Raw genomic sequence first — 26,935 nt, 5'->3', positions numbered from 1 at the left:
CCCATTCCCATCCTTCCCATTCCCATCCTTCCCATTCCCATTCCCATTCCCATTCCCATCCTTCCCATTCCCATTCCCATTCCCATTCCCATCCTTCCCATTCCCATCCTTCCCATTCCCATTCCCATTCCCATTCCCATTCCCATTCCCATTCCCATTCCCATCCTTCCCATTCCCATTCCCATTCCCATTCCCATCCTTCCCATTCCCATTCCCATTCCCATTCCCATTCCCATTCCCATTCCCATTCCCTCCATCCTTCCAATCCTTTCCAATCCAAGTCAATTTTGGATTCTCATTCCCAAATCCCACACCTGGATCTAGGGCTGGCTGTTCATGTCCCATTCCCATCCTTCCCATTCCCATCCTTCCCATTCCCATCCTTCCCATTCCCATTCCCATCCTTCCCATTCCCATTCCCATTCCCTCCATCCTTCCAATCCTTTCCAATCCAAGTCAATTTTGGATTCTCATTCCCAAATCCCACACCTGGATCTGGGGCTGGCTGTGCATGTCCCATTCCCATCCTTCCCATTCCCATCCTTCCCATTCCCATTCCCATTCCCATCCTTCCCATTCCCATTCCCATTCCCATTCCCATCCTTCCCATTCCCATCCTTCCCATTCCCATTCCCATTCCCATTCCCATTCCCATTCCCATTCCCATTCCCATCCTTCCCATTCCCATCCTTCCCATTCCCATTCCCATTCCCATTCCCATTCCCTCCATCCTTCCAATCCTTTCCAATCCAAGTCAATTTTGGATTCTCATTCCCAAATCCCACACCTGGATCTAGGGCTGGCTGTTCATGTCCCATTCCCATCCTTCCCATTCCCATCCTTCCCATTCCCATTCCCATCCTTCCCATTCCCATTCCCATTCCCATTCCCATCCTTCCCATTCCCTCCATCCTTCCAATCCTTTCCAATCCAAGTCAATTTTGGATTCTCATTCCCAAATCCCACACCTGGATCTGGAGCTGGCTGTTCATTTCCCATTCCCATCCTTCCCATTCCCATTCCCATTCCCATTCCCATTCCCATTCCCATTCCCATTCCCATTCCCTCCATCCTTCCAATCCTTTCCAATCCAAGTCAATTTTGGATTCTCATTCCCAAATCCCACACCTGGATCTGGGGCTGGCTGTTCATGTCCCATTCCCATTCCCATTCCCATCCTTCCCATTCCCATTCCCATTCCCATTCCCATTCCCATTCCCTCCATCCTTCCAATCCTTTCCAATCCAAGTCAATTTTGGATTCTCATTCCCAAATCCCACACCTGGATCTGGAGCTGGCTGTGCATGTCCCATTCCCATCCTTCCCATTCCCATCCTTCCCATTCCCATTCCCATTCCCATTCCCATTCCCTCCATCCTTCCAATCCTTTCCAATCCAAGTCAATTTTGGATTCTCATTCCCAAATCCCACACCTGGATCTGGGGCTGGCTGTGCATGTCCCATTCCCATCCTTCCCATTCCCATCCTTCCCATTCCCATCCTTCCCATTCCCATCCTTCCCATTCCCATTCCCATTCCCATTCCCATCCTTCCCATTCCCATCCTTCCCATTCCCATTCCCATTCCCATTCCCTCCATCCTTCCAATCCTTTCCAATCCAAGTCAATTTTGGATTCTCATTCCCAAATCCCACACCTGGATCTGGAGCTGGCTGTGCATGTCCCATTCCCATCCTTCCCATTCCCATCCTTCCCATTCCCATCCTTCCCATTCCCATTCCCATTCCCATTCCCATTCCCATTCCCATTCCCATTCCCATTCCCTCCATCCTTCCAATCCTTTCCAATCCAGGTCAATTTTGGATTCTCATTCCCAAATCCCACACCTGGATCTGGGGCTGGCTGTGCATGTCCCATTCCCATCCTCCCCATTCCCATTCCCATTCCCATTCCCATTCCCATTCCCATCCTTCCTTCCAATCCTTTCCAATCCAAGTCAATTTTGGATTCTACGATTCACCTGCCATGATTTGTTGCCTTTTCCTTCTGCTCTCCCTCTCCCTTACAGGAATTCTTTCACTCTGCATTGGATGGTTGAGATTTTAAAGCCTTTTTTCTTCCACCATTCCATCTTGGAATCCACAAAAAAAACCTCCTGGGACTCAAACTGAGGATCTTGAATTGTCCAAGAACAAAATTCTAGCAAGGGCAGATTTTTACACGTCTCTCCCAACTCCACCAAAGCTGGATTTGATATTCCCTCCTTTTTTTTTTTGTTGTTGTTCCCTTGGTTTTTTTTTTTTTTCTCCTCTGCAAATCCCATGACACCACGGAGGAAGAATGTGGCCCCGAGGAGGAGGAGGAGGAGGAGGAGGAGGGAGGAAGGAGGGAGGGAAGGCGGCGTTTCAAAGGCCGGGTGTCTCCAGGTGTGCGCCACATGGGGGCCGCGGGGCGCTGACAGCTCCGTCCAAACCATCCCGCGCCGGGCAGGAAATCAAAGGCGGCCCGAGGAGCCTCTGCCAGCCCAGGAGGGGGAGAGCAAACCCCAAAATCCCAGCCCAGGAGGGGGAGAGCAAACCCCAAAATCCTGATGGGAAGGGGGAGAGCAAACCCCAAAATCCTGATGGGAAGGGGCAGCAAACCCCAAAATCCCAGCCCAGGAGGGGGAGAGCAAACCCCAAAATCCCAGCGCAGGAGGGGGAGAGCAAACCCCAAAATCCTGATGGGAAGGGGGAGAGCAAACCCCAAAATCCTGATGGGAAGGGGCAGCAAACCCCAAAATCCCAGCCCAGGAGGGGGAGAGCAAACCCCAAAATTCAAGCCCAGGAGGGGGAGAGCAAACCCCAAAATCCTGGCGGGAAGGGGCAGCAAACCCCAAAATCCTGGTGGGAAGGGGGAGAGCAAACCCCAAAATCCCAGTGGGAAGGGGGAGAGCAAACCCCAAAATCCTGATGGGAAGGGGGAGAGCAAACCCCAAAATCTCAGTGGGAAGGGAGAGCAAACCCCAAAATCCCGATGGGAAGGGGGAGAGCAAACCCCAAAATCCTGATGGGAAGGGGGAGAGCAAACCCCAAAATCCCAGCGCAGGAGGGGGAGAGCAAACCCCAAAATCTCAGTGGGAAGGAGGAGAGCAAACCCCAAAATCCTGGTGGGAAAGGGGGAGAGCAAACCCCAAAATTCAAGCCCAGGAGGGGAAAGCAAACCCCAAAATCCTGGTGGGAAGGGGCAGCAAACCCCAAAATCCTGGTGGGAAGGGGGAGAGCAAACCCCAAAATCTCAGTGGGAAGGGGGAGAGCAAACCCCAAAATCCTGATGGGAAGGGGGCAGCAAACCCCAAAATCCTGATGGGAAGGGGCAGCAAACCCCAAAATCCTGATGGGAAGGGGGAGAGCAAACCCCAAAATCCTGATGGGAAGGGGCAGCAAACCCCAAAATCTCAGTGGGAAGGGGAGAGCAAACCCCAAAATCCTGATGGGAAGGGGGCAGCAAACCCCAAAATCCTGATGGGAAGGAGGAGAGCAAACCCCAAAATCCCAGCCCAGGAGGGGGAGAGCAAACCCCAAAATCCTGATGGGAAGGGGGAGAGCAAACCCCAAAATCCTGATGGGAAGGGGGAGAGCAAACCCCAAAATCCTGATGGGAAGGGGGAGAGCAAACCCCAAAATCTCAGTGGGAAGGGGCAGCAAACCCCAAAATCTCAGTGGGAAGGGGGAGAGCAAACCCCAAAATCCTGGCGGGAAGGGGGAGAGCAAACCCCAAAATCCCAGCCCAGGAGGGGGAGAGCAAACCCCAAAATCCTGATGGGAAGGGGCAGCAAACCCCAAAATCCCGATGGGAAGGGGCAGCAAACCCCAAAATCCTGATGGGAAGGGGCAGCAAACCCCAAAATCCTGATGGGAAAGGGCAGCAAACCCCAAAATCCCGATGGGAAAGGGCAGCAAACCCCAAAATCCTGATGGGAAGGGGGAGAGCAAACCCCAAAATCTCGATGGGAAGGGGAGAGCAAACCCCAAAATCCTGATGGGAAGGGGAGAGCAAACCCCAAAATCCTGATGGGAAGGGGAGAGCAAACCCCAAAATCCCAATAGGAAGGAGGAGAGCAAACCCAGAAGGGGGAGAGCAAACCCCAAAATCCCGATTGGAAGGAGGAGAGCAAACCCCAAAATTCCAATGGGAAGGGGCAGCAAACCCCAAAATCTCAGTGGGAAGGGGCAGCAAACCCCAAAATCCTGATGGGAAGGGGCAGCAAACCCCAAAATCCTGATGGGAAGGGGGAGAGCAAACCCCAAAATCCTGATGGGAAGGGGCAGCAAACCCCAAAATCCTGATGGGAAGGGGCAGCAAACCCCAAAATCCTGATGGGAAGGGGGCAGCAAACCCCAAAATCCCGATGGGAAGGGGCAGCAAACCCCAAAATCTCAGTGGGAAGGGGCAGCAAACCCCAAAATCCTGATGGGAAGGGGCAGCAAACCCCAAAATCCTGATGGGAAGGGGGAGAGCAAACCCCAAAATCCTGATGGGAAGGGGGAGAGCAAACCCCAAAATCCTGATGGGAATTGGCAGCAAACCCCAAAATCCTGATGGGAAGGGGCAGCAAACCCCAAAATCCCAGCCCAGGAGGGGGAGAGCAAACCCCAAAATCCTGTTGGGAAGGGGCAGCAAACCCCAAAATCCTGATGGGAAGGGGCAGCAAACCCCAAAATTCCAATGGGAAGGGGCAGCAAACCCCAAAATTCCAATGGGAAGGAGGAGAGCAAACCCCAAAATCCTGATGGGAAGGGGGAGAGCAAACCCCAAAATCTCAGTGGGAAGGGGGAGAGCAAACCCCAAAATCCTGATGGGAAGGGGAGAGCAAACCCCAAAATCCTGATGGGAAGGGGAGAGCAAACCCCAAAATCCTGATGGGAAGGGGGAGAGCAAACCCCAAAATCCTGATGGGAAGGGGCAGCAAACCCCAAAATCCTGATGGGAACGGGGAGAGCAAACCCCAAAATCCTGATGGGAAGGGGGAGAGCAAACCCCAAAATCCTGATGGGAACGGGGAGAGCAAACCCCAAAATCCTGATGGGAAGGGGGAGAGCAAACCCCAAAATCCTGATGGGAAGGGGGAGAGCAAACCCCAAAATCCTGATGGGAAGGGGGAGAGCAAACCCCAAAATCCTGATGGGAAGGGGCAGCAAACCCCAAAATCCTGATGGGAAGGGGGAGAGCAAACCCCAAAATCTCAGTGGGAAGGGGGAGAGCAAACCCCAAAATCCTGATGGGAAGGGGGAGAGCAAACCCCAAAATCCCAGCCCAGGAGGGGGAGAGCAAACCTCAAAATCCCAGCCCAGGAGGGGGAGAGCAAACCCCAAAATCTCAGTGGGAAGGGGGAGAGCAAACCCCAAAATCCTGATGGGAAAGGGGAGAGCAAACCCCAAAATCCTGGTGGGAAAGGGGAGAGCAAACCCCAAAATCTCAGTGGGAAGGGGGAGAGCAAACCCCAAAATCCTGATGGGAAGGGGGAGAGCAAACCCCAAAATCCTGATGGGAAGGGGGAGAGCAAACCCCAAAATCCTGATGGGAAGGGGGAGAGCAAACCCCAAAATCCCAGCCCAGGAGGGGGAGGGCAAACCCCAAAATCCTGATGGGAAGGGGCAGCAAACCCCAAAATCCTGGTGGGAAGGGGAGAGCAAACCCCAAAATCCTGATGGGAAGGGGGAGAGCAAACCCCAAAATCCTGATGGGAAGGGGGAGAGCAAACCCCAAAATCCTGATGGGAAGGGGCAGCAAACCCCAAAACCCTGATGGGAAGGGGGAGAGCAAACCCCAAAATCCCAGCCCAGGAGGGGGAGAGCAAACCCCAAAATCCTGATGGGAAGGGGGAGAGCAAACCCCAAAATCCTGATGGGAAGGAGGAGAGCAAACCCCAAAATCCTGATGGGAAGGGGGAGAGCAAACCCCAAAATCCTGGCGGGAAGGGGCAGCAAACCCCAAAATCCTGATGGGAAGGGGGAGAGCAAACCCCAAAATCTCAGTGGGAAGGGGGAGAGCAAACCCCAAAATCCTGATGGGAAGGGGGAGAGCAAACCCCAAAATCTCAGTGGGAAGGGGGAGAGCAAACCCCAAAATCCTGATGGGAAGGGGGAGAGCAAACCCCAAAATCCTGATGGCAAGGGGGCAGCAAACCCAGAAGGGGAAGAGCAAACCCCAAACCAATTTTTTTCCTTTTTTTTCCCAATTTTGGGTTGCTTCCTCTCTGCTTTAATCCTGATCTCCCAGTCTGGAATAATCCCGATTTCTTTCAATATTTCTTCCCTCTCTCCTGGGAAATTTCGAGCCCGTTCTGGCATCTGTTCCCCGTCCTCTTTTGTGAACACTCAGGCGAAAAATCCATTTCTTTTTTAGCAGTGTCTACATCATCTGTCAATAAATTCCCTTTTTCCAGCTCGAAAAAATCCTAAAATTCCCTGGCCTGGCCTCCTCCTCCTCTTTGGGATTATTTAGCCTCCATTTTTCCCAGCGAATTCCCACCAATACCATCGGGATATTTGATCTCTTTTTTTTTTTTTTTTCTCCTCCAGAAAATCCCTTTTATTTTTTAATTTTTTTAATTTTTTTTTTGGGGGGTGGGGGAAGACTGGGGAATATTCCCATTGCAGCTGCACAGGAAAAGTTTGTAGGATAAATGGGAATATTCTGCTTTCACTTAGGAAGGAATAAAATCTAATTAAAGCCCCGCTGGTTCCTGTTAACTCCGTGCTCTGCAGATTTTTTATTTTTTATTTTTTAATTTCACGTGGTCCTGGGATCAAAGCTGGGCCCCAGCCCCGGCTGCCTCGTCTGGTGGGAGAACTGGTGCTGCCCTAAATTCTGAGCAGATGGATCTGGGATCCACTGGCACGAGCCTGGGGACAATTCCTGAGCCCTCATCCTGTCACAACAGGCTGGGGAAAATTCCTGAGCCCTCATCCTGTCACAACAGGGTGGGGACAATTCCTGAGCCCTCATCCTGGCATCCCAGCCTGGGGACAATTCCTGAGCCCTCATCCTGTCCACAACAGGGTGGGGACAATTCCTGAGCCCTCATCCTGTCACAACAGGGTCCCAGCTCCTCCATCCCAGCCTGGGGACAATTCCTGAGCCCTCATCCTGCCATCCCAGCCTGGGGACAATTCCTGAGCCCTCATCCTGTCACAACAGGGTGGGGACAATTCCTGAGCCCTCATCCTGCCATCCCAGCCTGGGGACAATTCCTGAGCCCTCATCCTGTCACAACAGGGTCCCAGCTCCTCCATCCCAGCCTGGGGACAATTCCTGAGCCCTCATCCTGTCACAACAGGGTCCCACCGAGCTGGGGACAATTCCTGAGCCCTCATCCTGCCATCCCAGCCTGGGGACAATTCCTGAGCCCTCATCCTGTCACAACAGGGTGGGGACAATTCCTGAGCCCTCATCCTGCCATCCCAGCCTGGGGACAATTCCTGAGCCCTCATCCTGTCACAACAGGGTCCCACCAAGCTGGGGACAATTCCTGAGCCCTCATCCTGCCATCCCAGCCTGGGGACAATTCCTGAGCCCTCATCCTGCCAGTCCAGCCTGGGGACAATTCCTGAGCCCTCATCCTGCCATCCCAGCCTGGGGACAATTCCTGAGCCCTCATTCTGCCACAACAGCCTGGGGACAATTCCTGAGCCCTCATTCTGCCACAACAGGCTGGGGACAATTCCTGAGCCCTCATCCTGTCACAACAGGGTCCCACCGAGCTGGGGACAATTCCTGAGCCCTCATCCTGCCAGTCCAGCCTGGGGACAATTCCTGAGCCCTCATCCTGCCATCCCAGCCTGGGGACAATTCCTGAGCCCTCATCCTGCCACAACAGGGTCCCAGCTCCTCCATCCCAGCCTGGGGACAATTCCTGAGCCCTCATCCTGTCATCTCAGGCTCCCAGCTCCTCCATCCCCAACGATTCAAACCAGACCTCCAAAATCCCCAAGGATTTTCTGCTTTTTCCTCGGGAAAGGACCCTGGATGGAGGGAAAAGCCTGGAGGCATTGCTGGCTCAGCCTCCCCCCCCTCAACCCTGCCCTTCCCAGCCTCTTTTTGCAGCACAATCCAGCCAAAGCTCCCCCCCAAAAGTTGATTTTATTTATCTAACTCCTCCTTTAATTCCCCATCTCTCCACGCTGGGAAGTTCAGACTTCAGGGCCGGGCTGCCAATGCTTATTAATTAAACCGGGCTTTGTTGGACACTCTGGGCTTTAACTAAGAGCATAACAAACCCTTTGTTTTTCCCTGCTTAACGGAGCGTGAGTGCCTATGGAAATGACCCACTAATTCACCAAATTTGTTTTGTTTCCCAGATTTTCCCACATGTCCATTTTCCAGCTGGAATGCAAATCTCAGCCCCGAGGAGCGGCGGGACCTCGGGGTGACGCAGTCACGGAGGGGCTGCAGCCACTTCAGCCACACAACTTCAGCCAGAAAGCCCCAAAAACAAGCAGCAATTCGCCCTCCAACCCTTTATATTTTTTCTTTTTTTGGGAGTGGTTTCAATTGGATTTGCATTTCTTTGTGTTGCTTTTTTACAATTATTTCCAAACGTGGAATCGCTTTGCTGTCGGAAGTGGATTTTTAAAATTCATCTCGTTCCACCTCCCACTTCCCAAATCCACAAACTGAGCTCTTCCCTCTCCATGAATATTTCCAGCAAGTCACTACCAGCTTTTTCCAAACACCCAGACAAGTTGGGAGCTCCAAATTCCCTCTGCAGGTTCCTGGCAGGAGTTTGGGATTGTGGGCAGGAGTTTGGGAGTGTGGAGAGGAGTTTGGGAGTGTGGAGAGGAGTTTGGGATTGTGGGCAGGAGTTTGGGAGTGTGGAGAGGAGTTTGGGAGTGTGGAGAGGAGTTTGGGAATGTGGAGAGGAGTTTGGGAGTGTGGAGAGGAGTTTGGGAGTGTGGAGAGGAGTTTGGGAATGTGGAGAGGAGTTTGGGATTGTGGAGAGGAGTTTGGGATTGTGGAGAGGAGTTTGGGATTGTGGAGAGGAGTTTGGGATTGTGGGCAGGAGTTTGGGAGTGTGGAGAGGAGTTTGGGAGAGTGGAGAGGAGTTTGGGAGTGTGGAGAGGAGTTTGGGAGTGTGGAGAGGAGTTTGGGATTGTGGAGAGGAGTTTGGGATTGTGGAGAGGAGTTTGGGATTGTGGAGAGGAGTTTGGGAGTGTGGAGAGGAGTTCGGGATTGTGGGCAGGAGTTTGGGATTGTGGAGAGGAGTTTGGGATTGTGGGCAGGAGTTTGGGATTGTGGAGAGGAGTTTGGGATTGTGGAGAGGAGTTTGGGAGTGTGGAGAGGAGTTTGGGAGTGTGGAGAGGAGTTTGGGATGGTGGAGAGGAGTTTGGGAGTGTGGAGAGGAGTTTGGGAGTGTGGAGAGGAGTTTGGGAGTGTGGAGAGGAGTTTGGGAGTGTGGAGAGGAGTTTGGGATTGTGGAGAGGAGTTTGGGATTGTGGAGAGGAGTTTGGGAGTGTGGAGAGGAGTTTGGGAGTGTGGAGAGGAGTTTGGGAGTGTGGAGAGGAGTTTGGGATTGTGGAGAGGAGTTTGGGAGTGTGGAGAGGAGTTTGGGAATGTGGAGAGGAGTTTGGGAGTGTGGAGAGGAGTTTGGGAGTGTGGAGAGGAGTTTGGGAATGTGGAGAGGAGTTTGGGATTGTGGAGAGGAGTTTGGGATTGTGGAGAGGAGTTTGGGATTGTGGAGAGGAGTTTGGGATTGTGGGCAGGAGTTTGGGATTGTGGAGAGGAGTTTGGGAGTGTGGAGAGGAGTTTGGGATTGTGGGCAGGAGTTTGGGATTGTGGAGAGGAGTTTGGGAGTGTGGAGAGGAGCCCAGAATTAAGAACAGGAGCCTGGGATTAAGGACAGGAGCCCAGAACTAAGGACAGGAGTCTGGGGTTAGGGACAGGAGTCTGGGATTAGGGACAGGAGCCCAGAATTAAGGACAGGAGTCTGGGATTAAGAACAGGAGCCCAGAATTAAGGACAGCAGCCCAGAATTAAGAACAGGAGCCCATAACTAAGGACAGGAGCCCAGAACTAAGGACAGGAGTCTGGGATTAGGGACAGGAGCCCAGAATTATGAACAGGAGCCCAGAATTAAGAACAGGAGCCTGGGATTAAGAACAGGAGTCTGGGATTAGGGACAGGAACCCAGAACTAAGAACAGGAGCCCAGAACTAAGGACAGGAGCCCAGAACTAAGGACAGGAGCCCAGAATTAAGGACAGGAGTCTGGGGTTAGGGACAGGAGCCCAGAATTAAGGACAGGAGCCCAGAATTAAGAACAGGAGTCTGGGATTAGGGACAGGAGCCCAGAACTAAGAACAGGAGCCCAGAACTAAGAACAGGAGCCCAGAACTAAGGACAGGAGCCCAGGACTAAGGACAGGAGCCCAGAACTAAGAACAGGAGCCCAGAACTAAGAACAGGAGCCCAGAACTAAGAACAGGAGTCTCGGGTTAGGGACAGGAGGTGCTCCTCTGCCTCCAGAGATGAAGACTCCAGGTTGTCACCCAAAAGAACCCCTTCAAAAGGCTGGGAGCTGTTTCAATCCCAACTGGCAAGGAATGTAAACTTGCCTGCAAAGTCTGCAGGACCAACTCGTATTTCAAGGCTCCTCTCCTGCCCATGAATTGCCACAGTCGACAGTTTCTATTTATACATCTGCTGCTGCTGCTTCCCAAAGAAATGGAGATGTCCTTGTCATTTCTTTTCTCTGGGCCTGCATTGAATGCTGAGCTGGGCATCCTGACTGGCAGCACTTACAAATCCATTCACTCTTGACTGGGAGTTTGGGAATTTGGACAGCTCTGCTTTTCACCCACCTTTCAAGGCTCTGCTTGATGGGGTTTGGGCTTTGGGATATCTCCAAGGATGGAGAGTCCCTGCAAGGCTCCAAAGCAGCTTGGACGGAGCTTGGAGCAGCGTGGGATTGTGGAAGGTGTCCCTGCCTGTGATCCTTAAAATCCCTCCCATCCCAAACCATTCCCTGACTCCATCCCTGAAATTCCTGGACAGTTTTGGCCGTTGCCCTCCCTGTTCCCCGCGTCCCTTTTTGCAGCTGCCGTAACGGAGGCGGCGTGAAAAGGAATTAATGTTCCCAACGCGCCAGACGCCGAGGGAGAAAATCCCAAATCTGCCAGGCTGAAATGTAATCCCATTTGAGGAAATGTTGAAATCATTCCTGCAGAAGGTTAAAAAACTACTCAGCGGGCTGAGTCGGATGCACGGCACGGAAAATTTCATCCCAAATGTTTCCAGTTTAGCAATTGAAAGCGAGGCCTTTTAACGCCGTGTTGGGTAAACTTCAGGAATCCACAAAAAATTCCCGTTCTGCTCATAACAACGGGGACGGAATCAAAGCTGAGGGATGAAAAGCATCGGCCGGGGAAGGGGAAAATCCCGTTAAAAACTCGGGATCTTTGAAATATTCCTGCTCAGCAAAGGCAGGGAGGAGGGGAATTGGGAAGAACGTTCCACATCCGTCGGTGGAATCAGAGATCCATGGAATCCACTGCCTGGAAGGGATCACCCCGCGCAGCTGCTGGAGATCCTCCTGGCAGGGAAATGCTCCACCCAGGGGTTATGGAGGACGTTTGGAATTGTGGGATAAAAGCCTTCCCAGAGGGGACACCTGGGAACGGGCGTGGCACTGGCAGGTACCGCGGGATGGACGTGGGGACAGGATTAGTGGTGGCCTCGCCTTCGTCGTTTCATCACCTGGAATGCATTCCATTGTCACTGTCACTGCCACTGCCACTGCCACTGCCGTTGTCACTGTCACTGTCACTGCCACTGCCACTGCTGTTGCCATTGTCACTGCCATTCCCGCTGCCACTGCCGTTGCCATTGCCATTGCCATTGCCTTGTCACTGCCACTCCCATTGTCACTGCCATTGCCATTATAATTGCCACTGCCATTGTCACTGCCATTGCCATTCCCACTGCCATTGTCACTGCCATTGCCATTGCCCTTGCCATTGTGACTCCCATTGCCACTGCCATTGTCACTGCCATTCCCATTGTCACTGCCATTGACACTGCCATTTCCGCTGCCATTGCCATTGTCATTGCCTTGCCATTGCCCTTGCCATTGCCCTTGCCATTGAGACTCCCATTGCCACTGCCATTGCCATTGTCACTGCCATTGTCACTGCCATCGCCATTGCCACTGCCATTTCCGCCGCCATTACCATTGTGACTCCCATTGCCACTGCCATTGTCACTGCCATTGTCACTGCCATTGTCACTGCCATTGTCATTGTCACTGCCATTGCCATTCCGGTGCCCATTGCCATTTCCATTGTTGTTGTCCCTACCATTGCCATTGTCATTGCCATTGTCACTGCCATTGCCATTGCCATTGCCGCTGTCACAGCCATTACCATTCCCATTGCCACTGCCATTGCCATTGCCATTGTCACTGCCATTACTATTGCCATTCCCATTGCCATTGTCCTTGCCATTCAGTGCCATTGCCACTGCCATTGCCATTGTCACTGCCACTGCCATTCCCATGCCCATTGTCATTGTCACTGTCACTGCCATTACCATTCCCACTGCCATTGTCACTGCCATTGCCATTTCAATTCCCATTCCCACTGCCATTCCCATTCCCACTGCCATTGCCATTGCCACTCCCGCTGCCATTGCCATTTGTCACTGTCACTGCCATTGCCACTGCCATTGCCATTGTCACTGTCACTGCCATTGCCATTTCAATTCCCATTCCCATTGCCATTGCCACTCCTGCTGTCATTGCCATTTGTCGCTGTCACTGCCATTGCCATTGCCATTGCCATTGCCATTGCCATTGCCATTGCTGCTGTCACTGCCATTGCCACTACCATTGCCATTGTCACTGCCATTGCCATTTCAATTCCCATTCCCACTGCCATTGCCATTGCCACTCCCGCTGCCATTGCCATTGCCATTTGCCACTGTCACTGCCATTGCCACCGCCATTGCCATTGCCATTTGCCACTGTCACTGCCATTGCCATTGCCGTTTCAATTCCCATTCCCACTGCCATTCCTATTCCCATTGCCGTTGCCACTCCCGCTGCCATTGCCATTTGTCACTGTCACTGCCATTGCCACTGCCATTGCCATTGTCACTGCCATTGCCATTTCAATTCCCATTCCCATTGCCATTGCCACTGTCACTGCCATTCCCATTGCCATTTGTTACTGTCACTGCCATTGCCACTGCCACTGCCATTGCCACTGCCACTGCCATTGCCACTGCCATTGCCATTGCCATTTGTCACTGTCACTGCCATTGCCATTGCCATTGCTGCTGTCACTGCCATTGCCACTACCATTGCCATTGTCACTGCCATTGCCATTTCAATTGCCATTCCCACTGCCATTGCCACTCCCGCTGCCATTGCCACTGCCATTTGCCACTGTCACTGCCATTGCCACCGCCATTGCCATTGCCATTGTCGCTGTCACTGCCATTGCCATTGCCGTTTCAATTCCCATTCCCACTGCCATTCCTATTCCCATTGCCATTGCCACTCCTGCTGCCATTGCCATTGCCATTGTCACTGCCATTGCCATTTCAATTCCCATTCCCATTGCCATTGCCATTGCCACTGCCATTCCCACTGCCATTGCCATTTGTCACTGTCACTGCCATTGCCATTGCTGCTGTCACTGCCATTGCCACTACCATTGCCATTGCCATTGCCACTGTCATTGCCATTTCAATTGCCATTCCCACTGCCATTGCCACTCTCATTGCCATTGCCATTCCCATTGCCATTGCCATTTGTCACTGTCACTGCCACTGCCATTGCCATTGCCATTGTCACTGTCACTGCCATTGCCGCTGCCATTCCCACGCAGCCCCTGCTCTCCCAGCCCAGGCCCTGGCTGGTGCTGCCCCCTCCCACACCCACGGGGAGGCACAGCTGGGAAAAGCCCTCCGAGGCCACGGAGCTGGACCTTGCAGAAACATCAGGCACTTCCCAAATTCCTCTCGGGAACTTTGGAGCCCTGGCTCCTTGCTGCCTTGCCCAGGAGCCTCCAGCTGAGTTCTGCTGGATTTTCTGGAGTGCAGGGAGGCAGAGGAGGGACGGACACGTGCCCTGCAGTTCCCTGGCTCGGTGAGTGCAGCAGGGAGTGTTGGAATCTCCCTGCTTTCCTTGGCTTCTCCCAAACCTTCTCAAACTCTTTGGCCGAGAACCCGAAAGGACGGCGACAAGCTCCGGCAGTGTCCAACAACTCCCAGCTCTTTCCCAATCCCCAGGGATGATGAGGGATGTGTGTTAGGGCCGTGGAATGATGGGTGGCAGCCACAGCTCCGTGTTTGGCTTGGAGGCTTTAAAGGGAAGCGTTTGCTTCCCTCCTGGATGGAGCACGGAAACTCATTAATCAGCCTTAATTAAGGAACGGAGCAATGGTTCCCTCATAAACCTCGAGCACGGGATCCCGGGATCGTTCCAGTTGGAAAAGATCTCCAGGACCATCGATGCATCCATGTCACCCAGCCCTGAGCTCCTTGGACACCTCCCTCCCACTCCAGACAACATTCCCAGTGTCCCTCACCTTCTCTTTCTCTGCTCCCTTTGGGATTGATTTATTAGGATTTCAAAAAGCTTTTCCTGCTTTCAAAATCCCATTCCAAGGAAAAAGCCAAAGTGATTTTGCATCACGAATCCACAGTTAAAACATAGATAAAATGGATATAAAATACTAAATATCATCAACAAATCCCTGTTCCCGCCCTCACGCCAAGCCCAAAAAAATGAGGATGAGGGTTTGGAAGGCCCCCAGATTTTATTCCTAGTCCGTGGATCCCAGTTCCCCCACCCCAATCAGGGAGGAAATTCCATGTTCTTACTTTGTATTCTGGAATTGACAAAGGGAGGAGAGAGATTGTCATGTGAGCCGAGGTCTCTGCTCGCCATGTGGTCATAGTGAGTCCCATCTCCATAGTTCTGGCAAGAAATTGGGAAAAAACACAATTTTACACCTTGGAACAGCCTCATCCACACCAAAAATCCAGAGTTCTTACTCAGTTTGGAGGCTGCTCTAAGAAATCTCCTTCCCTTGGGGGTTTTTTTCCCTGCTGATTGGCTGGAGTGCCACATCCCAGAGAGTTTTTAGTGCCCTTTCCGAGCTCACTTCATTCGAAAGAGAATCCTCACCGGAGGCCTGGATGAAGTTCCCGAAATCCTGCGAGGGGTAAATCAGCACAAAACCCTCTGGGAAGAGTCCTCCTGCTTAAAGCATGGAAGAAAGCCTCTGGAGGAAGCAGGTCTCCCGCTGGGGGAATTGCATTCCAGCAGGAAAAAGCGAGGTCAGGCTGTTTGCAGAATAATTCCTCGACTTAATGCCCGGCCTCGATTCAAATTCCCGAATCCTTCTCAGGCTCGTGCTCCTTTTCTTTCTATCTCCCCCACTTCATTCAGGGGTTTGGAGGCAGAAATAATCGGTGTGTGCCAATTCCCCGATTTCCTTTTCAAAACATTTTTCCCTCGGAAGCAATACAAGTGTCAAGGGGAAAAAAAAGGGCAGGAAAATCAAACTGACAGATGGAAGAGGGAATGACGTCAGGGATGCAAAGCAGGACGCAAGAAGAAAAGGTGCTGGGATTCCTTCCTCGGAGGCAGCAGTGGGGCTGCCCCCAGGGAAGGGACATGGATTGAGGCTGAGGAAGGGATGAAGATCCTGCTCTTCCTCTCTATTCCAGGGCCTGGAGCTGCCAGAGTCGCCATCCTTTAAGTTAATTGGGAAACAATTAAGAAGCAATTGAAACAAATTTAAATAAGGGTGTGTTTGTGGGGAATAAAGAGCAGGGAATAATCAGTGGTGCCGTGCCTGGAGGGAGGGCAGAGCCGGGACGCTCCAGTTGGGATCCAGCTGTGCTGCTGGAAAAACTGCTCTTCCCACCAAGGCATCCCCATCCCCAAGTGTCAAAAAAATGTGGATAACTGTCCACAGGCACAATTGAACTGACTGAGCCCAGCTGGCTCCCAAATCCCAGCGAATGCCGAGGCGGAGAGAGGCTCCAGAGGGAGCCCACGGGGAATTCTGCTCCGTGGCCGTGCCTCTGTTGCAGCCTGGAGGAGAAGTGGATGCTGCAGCACTCAGAGGATGTGGCAGAATTCCCCAAAATTGCAGAAGGGTTCGAGCTGGCTGAGGTGGGAAGGGCAGGGCGGCTTCCCCAAAAATCCCCCAAAAACGCTGAAAATTCCAAGGGCAGAGAGTGAAGCAGCCTCTGCACCACCTGTGCTTTGGGGCGGGGGGGGAGGCTGACAGACCCCATCAGTAATTGGTTCATTAATATGCACAGAAATCACGGGATGCTCCGGGTCGGAAGGGACCTTCTGGAGCATCTCGTTCCAGCCCCCTCGCTGGGGTTTGTGCTGGAAACGTTCAAAGGAGCCATTTGAATGAGAAAGCCACTTCCCAGACCGGCTTTTCCGCCGGCTCCGAGGCCCCCCCGAGCCCCGGGATCGCACATTTCCATCTGCAGGAAGCGTGGCTGGGGGATAAAGATTAGATTTACTTACCCGGGATGGACTCGGATGTCCTGCATTCCCCCAGGACCCTGAGCTAGTTCTGTCTTCTACATCTGGGGACAAAAAAGTTCTTTAGGCTTGGTGGAAATCATTCCCGCCTTTTGTGAGGGCACTGGGAAATTAACGCTTCAAATTAATCTCCCGGTGCCTTTAATTAAGAAGCAGGCATGAGGAGCCGAGGCCAGGAAGTGGCTCCTGACCCGCGGCTGAAATGAACTCATTGAAATTCACGGCGGGAAGGAGCCGGACCCTCAGGAATGCTGAGCTCTGAGTGATGGAAAGGTTCCCGTCCTTCCCCAGTGTCCAGAAGACAGCAGGGATGGACAAACACCTCGAGCAGGACAAAGCTGATGTGGTTTTTACCCGAGGAGGGCTGAGCCATTCCCAGAATTCCTCCTCCACTTTTTCACTGTGTGGTTTGGGAGTTTAAGGATGAACCTTCAGCTGTCCCAGGTTGCTGCAAGCCCTGTCCCTACCTGGCCTGGAACATTTAAATCTTTTAGGTCAAAGCCATCCAGGTTGTAGGATCAGTGGGAATTTCAGCTGGAGAAGGTGGTGAGCAGGTGCTGAGACTGAATCCGGGGCATTTCCACCATCCCAAACCTGAATTCTTTCCCCCAGTTAGGATTTCTATTCTCTCCGTAATAGATGAACACGTTAATAGCACGAGACACTCGGAGGTAAATATTTAATTAAGCTCCAGGAAAAAAAAAAAAAAAAAAAAAAAAAAAGGGAACGAAACTGTGGATCATTTACCTGACAGATCCGATCAACCATTCCATTAGGTTAATTAGGCAGATTTTTAAAAAAAAATCAGTTGTGTTATGTAACAGGCAATTAACTCTGGGGAGCCCCCTGCTCCAAATGCTGGGATGTCATGCCGTGGGTTCTGACGGGCAGCAGAGCTCCCAAACCCGGCAGGGAGCAGAGGGGCTTTGGCCCTGCTGGGATCGAGGAGGGAAAGACATCAGGGACCTGTGGAGTGGAAGGGATTGGAGGCATGCTCCAAGTGGGGACACTTCCAGGGGAGCTGTGCCCTCAGAGAGAGAGATTCCCTGCCAGCACCCCACAGATCCCTTTGGGAAGGGACAGGCCAGGATTTGATGTCCGGCAATCACATCTAAATTTTTGGGGATTTCACCCGAAAAGTGCCGAGCGCCGCCGACCCTCTGCGAAGCATCAACGAGGAGCCCTAACGAAGCAACCCTGACGGATAAATCCATTTCTTTCTCCCTAATCGAATCCGAGCAGGTTGACATAACCCAGGAACTTAATCCGGTTATTCCCTGGTAATTGGAAAAAGGCCCTTTAGTTCTCATTAAAACAATCTTTGGGGATCTGAGGAGAAGGAGGCTTTCATGCAGCCCAGGAAAAGCCCCGAGATGCAGCCCTTAAAGGGCCTGGATTCTCCAATTCCTGCTCCTCAGCCCTGCTTCCAACTGCTCCAGAGGGACAACACGGATCCAGAACAAAGCGGGCTCCAGCTGGAGGGAAAAATGGGATTTTTGCAACATCCTCGATTTCCAGCTGGGATATGGAGAGCTTCACAAGGTCAAGGTTGGGAGATGCCTCGTGGGAATTCTCCTGGGGAAATCTGGGACAAAAGGAGGTGGGACTTAAAGGATCACCGGTGATGGGTGAGGAGGGACTTAAGGATCATCTCATGGCCCCATCCAGCCCAGAACACCTCCAGCTTCTCGGGGCCACCTGGAGGGACACACGATCCCCGAATCCCCACGGGAATTGTGTCCACACCAAGGAGGGTGGGGGAGAAGCGAGGCTGCTGCTGCTGATCCTATTGCAGCAGGAGAAACAGGCACTTTGGGATTGCTGCTTCCCAAAACACCTTCAAGCGGGCCCGCTAATCCCAATTAATTTCAACACGCCTGGTTGGTGGATCGAGACCTTTCCTGCTGTTTTGCTCTTCAAAAGAACTTGGATTTATCCGAGTATTAGGTTGAAAAACTACATGAAAAAACCCGAGCTCAACAAAATACAGAAGAAGGATTAAAGAGGAAGATCAAGGGGAAGAAGAAACCTGGATATTTGATAAGCTAAAGGACTGGAAAATTTAAAATGCACATCCATTGATCCGATCTTTTTTTGAAGGTTTTGCTCTAAATATCATCGGGACATGAGAAGAAAAGCCCAAAACAACAGGCAGGGAGGTGATGTGGAAGAAGGACGGGATGAAGGCCTCAAACACTTGGAAAATTCACTTCTGCAATCAAACAGGCATTTCATTTTCTGCCTGAATTTCCAAAGCTTCCACAAATACCCACGCAGAGTCGCAGACACGGCTCCGAAGCAGCAGCAGTGTAAACAAACCTGAACTGCTGCCCGTGTTCCCAACAAAGAATTCCATTGTGCTGCTGGGGCTGAGCTCATCGTTCCCCACATTATCCCAGGAACCAAACACAGCAATTTTCCAGGCCATGGACGCAGCTCTCTCCGTGCTGCTGCATCCCAGAATTCCAGCTCTGAACCTGCTTTTTCTCCAAGGCCACCAGGTCCTTCTTGCACCTCCCTGCAGGAATTCCAACCTGCTCCTCCAAACCCTTCCAGCCCAAAGCTGCTGTGGAACACTGGGGTGGCTCAGAGGGCTCCTGGCCCCAAGAGTCACAGGGGACTTTCTTATTTTAGCCTTGGCTTTGTTCCCTCGCTGGGAGAAACGCGCATTGAGCTGGAGAATAAATAAATTCCCAAATTCCTGCTGTTTGGGGAGCTGGACAGGAACATCAGAATGCTCTGGAATGATGTTACAAACAAAACACTCCTGGAGGTGGAAGAGAAAATCATTTCACTGCAGAATTCCAACTTGGAATAATGTCATTTATTCCCTTGCTCCAAGAGTCTCCCAACTAATTGTGCTTTGTACAGAAAGACTGAAATGAGGATAGAAAAACCTGACGTGCCCGTGAATGCCAAATGAATTCATCACCCAGATTAATTCATCACCGTGGGACACGCAAAGCACAGCCAGGATTCCTTTCCTGGGGACACACAGGTAGGGCTGACAGTGGTGGATACCCAACACTCACCAGTCCCTCAATATCAGCCTGAAGGGATCACCCAGGAACCAGGAGCTCCTTGGGATTTCACAGACAATGGTGGATACCCAACACTCACCAGTCCCTCAGTATCAGCCTGAAGGAATCACCCAGGAACCTCCCAGCCTGATTTCACAGACAGTGGTGGATACCCAACACTCACCAGTCCCAGAATGGTTTGCTCTCAATATCAGCCTGAAGGGATCACCCAGGAACCAGGAGCTCCTTGGGATTTCACAGACAGTGGTGGATACCCAACACTCACCAGTCCCTCAATATCAGCCTGAAGGGATCACCCAGGAACCTCCCAGCCTGAGGAGCTCCTTGGGATTTCACAGACAATGGTGGATACCCAACACTCACCAGTCCCTCAATATCAGCCTGAAGGGATCACCCAGGAACTTCCCAGCCTGAGGAGCTCCTTGGGATTTCACAGACAATGGTGGATACCCAACACTCACCAGTCCCAGAATGGTTTGTTCACAATATCAGCCTGAAGGGATCACCCAGGAACTTCTCAGCCTGAGGAGATCCTTGGGATTTCACAGATAATGGTGGATACCCAACACTCACCAGTCCCAGAATGGTTTGCTCTCAATATCAGCCTGAAGGAATCACCCAGGAACCTCCCAGCCTGATTTCACAGACAATGGTGGATACCCAACACTCACCAGTCCCTCAATATCAGCCTGAAGGGATCACCCAGGAACTTCCCAGCCTGATTTCACAGACAATGGTGAATACCAACACTCACCAGTCCCAGAATGGTTTGCTCTCAATATCAGCCTGAAGGGATCACCCAGGAACCAGGAGCTCCTTGGGATTTCACAGACAATGGTGGATACCCAACACTCACCAGTCCCAGAATGGTTTGCTCTCAGTATCAGCCTGAAGGGATCACCCAGGAACCTCCCAGCCTGAGGAGCTCCTTGGGATTTCACAGACAATGGTGGATACCCAACACTCACCAGTCCCTCAGTATCAGCCTGAAGGGATCACCCAGGAACTTCCCAGCCTGAGGAGCTCCTTGGGATTTCACAGACAATGGTGGATACCCAACACTCACCAGTCCCTCAATATCAGCCTGAAGGGATCACCCAGGAATTTTCCAGCCTGATTTCACAGACAATGGTGGATACCCAACATTCACCAGTCCCAGAATGGTTTGCTCTCAATATCAGCCTGAAGGGATCACCCAGGAACCTTCCAGCCTGAGGAGATTCTTGGGATTTCACAGATAATGGTGGATACCCAACACTCACCAGTCCCTCAGTATCAGCCTGAAGGGATCACCCAGGAACCTCCCAGCCTGAGGAGCTCCTTGGGATTTCACAGATAATGGTGGATACCCAACACTCACCAGTCCCTCAGTATCAGCCTGAAGGAATCACCCAGGAACTTCTCAGCCTGATTTCACAGACAATGGTGGATACCCAACACTCACCAGATCCTTGGGTTGGAGGATCTTAAGGATGATCCCATTGCACCCCTTCCACCAGAGCAGGTCACTCCAAGGCCTTGGACACCTCCAGGGGTGGAAGGACATCCACAGCCTGCACAAGCTCCTCCACCTGCACAGCTGCCCCAGCTCCCCTGCAATGGAAGCCTGAGGAATTCTCAGGCATTTTAGAGAAGTTCCCCTCTCCCTGCAGCCCTTGAAGCCTCTGCCAGGGATGGCTGGTGTTTGATTTTGTGCGGAAAACTCACGGAGCGAGGGGCCCTTGAAGGCTTCTTCATCTCCTACCTCTGAGCTCTGCCCTTTGCTCCGGCAGCATCTGCTCCCTTTCAACCTGCCCATATGCTCTGCAGAAACTTCCAGAGCTCCAGCCTGCTCCCACAAGGCAGCAGCTCCTTGCTGAGGGGACTCATTAAAACTGGAGATCCTAAGCAGCCACCTGGAAGGGGAAGATGGAAACTCTTCCGTGGCTCGCCCCTCTGCCTGGCCTCAGGACAGGTTTGGGCACTCGACTGCCTTTAGATCATCCCTCGAGTCATCTCCTCAGCAGAGAGCACCTCTGCAATTCCAGCTGGGAGAGAGGCCCCGGCTTTCTCCGAGCTGTTTGGAGCACATTCTGTGCTTTTTCAGCCGACGGGTCATTAGGAACTAAATTATCCTTACAAGTGTCTTCTGAAAGGAATAAATGACATCCCTGCTCCACGGAAGGATAAATTCAGCCACATCTCCCTGGAATATGTTGTAGGATCCTGCTGGATTATTCATCCCTGTCACGAGTGCGAGCGCAGCCCGAGCTCCGGAGGTGAAACAGAGGTGGGAACTCTCCACCCACCCTGTCTGGAGGCAGCTCCTCTTCAGCCGGAGGGGCCGGCTCTGACTCAGCGGGGCTTTCCTGCACAGCCGGGGCCGTGACAGCCGGCCTGAGGGAGCTGCCGAGCTCCATCCAGCCCCGAGCAGGGCTGTGCTGGGCTCGGTGGAACCCGGGATTTGTCCCTCGGTGCCCTGAGGGAGCTGCCGAGCTCCATCCAGCCCGAGCAGGGCTGTGCTGGGCTCGGAGGAACCCGGGATTTGTCCCTCAGAGGAACCCAGGATTTGTCCCTCGGAGTCACCCAGGGATTTGTCCCTCAGAGTCACCCAGGATTTGTCCCTCGGAGTCACCCAGGATTTGTCCCTCAGAGTCACCCAGGATTTGTCCCTCGGAGTCACCCAGGATTTGTCCCTCGGAGTCACCCAGGATTTGTTCCTCGGAGTCACCCAGGATTGGTCCCTCAGAGTCACCCAGGATTTGTCCCTTAGAGTCACCCAGGGATTTGTCCCTCGGAGTCACCCAGGATTTGTCCCTCGGAGTCACCCAGGGATTTGTCCCTCGGAGTCACCCAGGATTTGTCCCTCGGAGGAACCCAGGGATTTGTCCCTCGGAGTCACCCAGGATTTGTCCCTCGGAGTCACCCAGGATTTGTCCCTCGGAGTCACCCAGGGATTTGTCCCTCGGAGTCACCCAGGATTTGTCCCTTGGAGTCACCCAGGATTTGTCCCTCAGAGGAACCCAGGGATTTGTCCCTCGGAGTCACCCAGGATTTGTCCCTCAGAGTCACCCAGGGATTTGTCCCTCGGAGTCACCCAGGATTTGTCCCTCAGAGGAATCCAGGATTTGTCCCTCGGAGGAACACAGGATTTGTCCCTCGGAGTCACCCAGGATTTGTCCCCCAGAGTCACCCAGGATTTGTCCCTCAGAGTCACCCAGGATTTGTCCCTGGGAGTCACCCAGGATTTGTCCCTCGGAGTCACCCAGGATTTGTCCCTCAGAGTCACCCAGGATTTGTCCCTCAGAGTCACCCAGGATTTGTCCCTCAGAGTCACCCAGGATTTGTCCCTCAGAGTCACCCAGGATTTGTCCCTCAGAGTCACCCAGGATTTGTCCCTCAGAGGAACCCAGGGATTTGACCCTCAGAGGAACCCAGGGATTTGTCCCTCGGAAGAACCCAGGATTTGTCCCTTAGAGGAACCCAGGATTTGTCCCTCAGAGTCACCCAGGATTTGTCCCTCAGAGTCACCCAGGATTTGTCCCTCGGAGTCACCCAGGATTGGTCCCTCGGAGTCACCCAGGATTTGTCCCTCGGAGTCACCCAGGGATTTGTCCCTCAGAGTCACCCAGGATTTGTCCCTCGGAGTCACCCAGGATTTGTCCCTGGGAGTCACCCAGGATTTGTCCCTCAGAGTCACCCAGGGATTTGTCCCTCAGAGTCACCCAGGATTTGTCCCTCAGAGTCACCCAGGATTTGTCCCTCGGAGTCACCCAGGATTGGTCCCTCAGAGTCACCCAGGGATTTGTCCCTCGGAGTCACCCAGGATTTGTCCCTCAGAGTCACCCAGGATTTGCCCCTCGGAGTCACCCAGGATTTGTCCCTCAGAGTCACCCAGGGATTTGTCCCTCAGAGTCACCCAGGATTTGTCCCTCAGAGTCACCCCGGATTTGTCCCTCGGAGTCACCCAGGATTTGTCCCTCAGAGTCACCCAGGATTTGCCCCTCGGAGTCACCCAGGATTTGTCCCTTAGAGGAACCCAGGGATTTGTCCCTCGGAGTCACCCAGGATTGGTCCCTCAGAGGAACCCAGGATTTGTCCCTCAGAGGAACCCAGGGATTTGACCCTCAGAGTCACCCAGGATTTGTCCCTCAGAGTCACCCAGGATTTGTCCCTCGGAGTCACCCAGGGATTTGTCCCTCGGAGTCACCCAGGATTTGTCCCTTAGAGTCACCCAGGGATTTGTTCCTCAGAGTCACCCAGGGATTTGTCCCTTGGAGTCACCCAGGATTTGTCCCTCGGAGTCACCCAGGATTTGTCCCTCGCAGTCACCCAGGATTTGTCCCTCAGAGTCACCCAGGATTTGTCCCTCAGAGTCACCCAGGATTTGTCCCTCAGAGTCACCCAGGATTTGTCCCTCAGAGTCACCCAGGATTTGTCCCTCGGAGTCACCCAGGGATTTGTCCCTCAGAGTCACCCAGGATTTGTCCCTGGGAGTCACCCAGGGATTTGTCCCTCGGAGTCACCCAGGATTTGTCCCTTGGAGTCACCCAGGATTTGTCCCTCAGAGTCACCCAGGATTTGTCCCTCACAGTCACCCAGGATTTGTCCCTCAGAGTCACCCAGGATTTGTCCCTCTGAGTCACCCAGGATTTGTCCCTCGCAGTCACCCAGGATTTGTCCCTCAGAGTCACCCAGGATTTGTCCCTCAGAGTCACCCAGGGATTTGTCCCTCAGAGTCACCCAGGGATTTGTCCCTCGCAGTCACCCAGGATTTGTCCCTCAGAGTCACCCAGGGATTTGTCCCTCAGAGTCACCCAGGATTTGTCCCTCGGAGTCACCCAGGATTGGTCCCTCAGAGTCACCCAGGGATTTGTCCCTCAGAGTCACCCAGGGATTTGTCCCTCGCAGTCACCCAGGATTTGTCCCTCAGAGTCACCCAGGGATTTGTCCCTCAGAGTCACCCAGGATTTGTCCCTCGGAGTCACCCAGGATTTGTCCCTCAGAGTCACCCAGGATTTGTCCCTCGGAGTCACCCAGGATTGGTCCCTCAGAGTCACCCAGGATTTGTCCCTCAGAGTCACCCAGGATTTGTCCCTCAGAGTCACCCAGGGATTTGTCCCTCATAATCACCCAGGATTTGTCCCTTGGAGTCACCCAGGATTTGTCCCTCAGAGGAACCCAGGATTTGTCCCTTGGAGTCACCCAGGATTTGTCCCTCAGAGTCACCCAGGATTTGTCCCTCAGAGTCACCCAGGGATTTGTCCCTCGCAGTCACCCAGGATTTGTCCCTCAGAGTCACCCAGGATTTGTCCCTCAGAGTCACCCAGGATTTGTCCCTCAGAGTCACCCAGGGATTTGTCCCTCAGAGTCACCCAGGATTTGTCCCTCGGAGTCACCCAGGATTTGTCCCTCAGAGTCACCCAGGATTTGTCCCTCGGAGTCACCCAGGATTGGTCCCTCAGAGTCACCCAGGATTTGTCCCTCATAATCACCCAGGATTTGTCCCTCGGAGTCACCCAGGATTTGTCCCTCAGAGGAACCCAGGATTTGTCCCTGGGAGTCACCCAGGGATTTGTCCCTCGGAGTCACCCAGGATTGGTCCCTCAGAGTCACCCAGGATTTGTCCCTCAGAGTCACCCAGGGATTTGTCCCTCAGAGTCACCCAGGGATTTGTCCCTCAGAGTCACCCAGGGATTTGTCCCTCGCAGTCACCCAGGATTTGTCCCTCAGAGTCACCCAGGATTTGTCCCTCAGAGTCACCCAGGATTTGTCCCTCAGAGTCACCCAGGATTTGTCCCTCAGAGGAACCCAGGGATTTGTCCCTCAGAGTCACCCAGGATTTGTCCCTCAGAGGAACCCAGGATTTGTCCCTCAGAGTCACCCAGGATTTGTCCCTCAGAGTCACCCAGGATTTGTCCCTCAGAGTCACCCAGGATTTGTCCCTCAGAGTCACCCAGGGATTTGTCCCTCGGAGTCACCCAGGATTTGTCCCTCAGAGTCACCCAGGGATTTGTCCCTTGGAGTCACCCAGGATTTGTCCCTTGGAGTCACCCAGGATTTGTCCCTGGGAGTCACCCAGGATTTGTCCCTCAGAGGAACCCAGGATTTGTCCCTCGGAGTCACCCAGGATTTGTCCCTCAGAGGATCCCAGGATTTGTCCCTCAGAGTCACCCAGGGATTTGTCCCTCGGAGTCACCCAGGATTTGTCCCTCAGAGTCACCCAGGGATTTGTCCCTCGGAGTCACCCAGGATTTGTCCCTCGCAGTCACCCAGGATTTGTCCCTCGGAGTCACCCAGGATTTGTCCCTCAGAGTCACCCAGGATTTGTCCCTCGCAGTCACCCAGGATTTGTCCCTCAGAGGAACCCAGGATTTGTCCCTCAGAGGAACCCAGGATTTGTCCCTTAGAGGATCCCAGGGATTTGTCCCTCGGAGTCACCCAGGATTTGTCCCTCGGAGTCACCCAGGATTTGTCCCTCAGAGTCACCCCGGATTTGTCCCTCGGAGTCACTCAGGATTTGTCCCTCGGAGTCACCCAGGATTTGTCCCTCGCAGTCACCCAGGATTTGTCCCTCGGAGTCACCCAGGATTTGTCCCTCAGAGTCACCCAGGATTTGTCCCTCAGAGTCACCCCGGATTTGTCCCTCGGAGTCACCCAGGTTTTGTCCCTCGGATGAATCCAGGATTTGTCCCTCGGAGTCACCCAGGATTTGTCCCTCGGATGAATCCAGGATTTGTCCCTCGGAGTCACCCAGGATTTGTCCTTCGGAGTCACCCAGGATTGGTCCCTCGGAGTCACCCAGGATTTGTCCCTCGCAGTCACCCAGGATTTGTCCCTCGGAGGAACCCAGGATTTGTCCCTCAGAGTCACCCAGGATTTGTCCCTCAGAGTCACCCAGGATTTGTCCCTCACAGTCACCCAGGATTTGTCCCTCAGAGTCACCCAGGATTTGTCCCTCAGAGGAACCCAGGATTTGTCCCTCGGAGTCACCCAGGGATTTGTCCCTCAGAGTCACCCAGGGATTTGTCCCTTAGAGTCACCCAGGATTGGTCCCTCAGAGTCACCCAGGGATTTGTCCCTCAGAGTCACCCAGGGATTTGTCCCTTAGAGTCACCCAGGATTTGTCCCTCAGAGTCACCCAGGGATTTGTCCCTCAGAGTCACCCAGGATTTGTCCCTCAGAGTCACCCAGGATTTGTCCCTCGGAGTCACCCAGGATTTGTCCCTCAGAGGAACCCAGGGATTTGTCCCTCAGTCCCTGCTCCCCGTGTGGCTGGGCCCCAGCACATCCTGTTTACAGCCCGAGCCGCTTCCCAAGGCATCCAAGCGTGGCAATTGTTGTCCTTTGGAATATGGTAATTGAGATATTTTTACCCAGCTCCAGAACATATTTACAG

The 26,935-nt window shown here is 53.0% G+C and overlaps 1 protein-coding gene across 18 annotated transcripts in view; it reads right to left on the bottom strand.

The window, feature by feature from the left end:
* Positions 1-26,935, bottom strand: part of TCF4 (transcription factor 4) — a 137,825-nt gene that overhangs the window by 68,923 nt on the left and 41,967 nt on the right. For 14 of the 18 annotated variants that reach the window (XM_059847785.1, XM_059847776.1, XM_059847777.1 and 11 more), the window contains 2 exons: positions 16,499-16,560; positions 14,824-14,920 (listed from right to left, as the gene is read on the bottom strand). The exons of the other annotated variants lie outside the window; for them this stretch is intronic. In XM_059847785.1, coding sequence (XP_059703768.1) covers positions 14,824-14,920; positions 16,499-16,560 — 159 coding nt within the window. The remainder of the gene's footprint in view (positions 1-14,823; positions 14,921-16,498; positions 16,561-26,935) is intronic. 18 annotated transcript variants of the gene reach the window in all.

The sequence above is a fragment of the Haemorhous mexicanus genome, chromosome 5, assembly GCF_027477595.1.
Source record: "Haemorhous mexicanus isolate bHaeMex1 chromosome 5, bHaeMex1.pri, whole genome shotgun sequence".
Classification (NCBI taxonomy): Eukaryota; Metazoa; Chordata; class Aves; order Passeriformes; family Fringillidae; genus Haemorhous; species Haemorhous mexicanus.
This window is presented reverse-complemented; position numbering and strand designations above follow the sequence as displayed.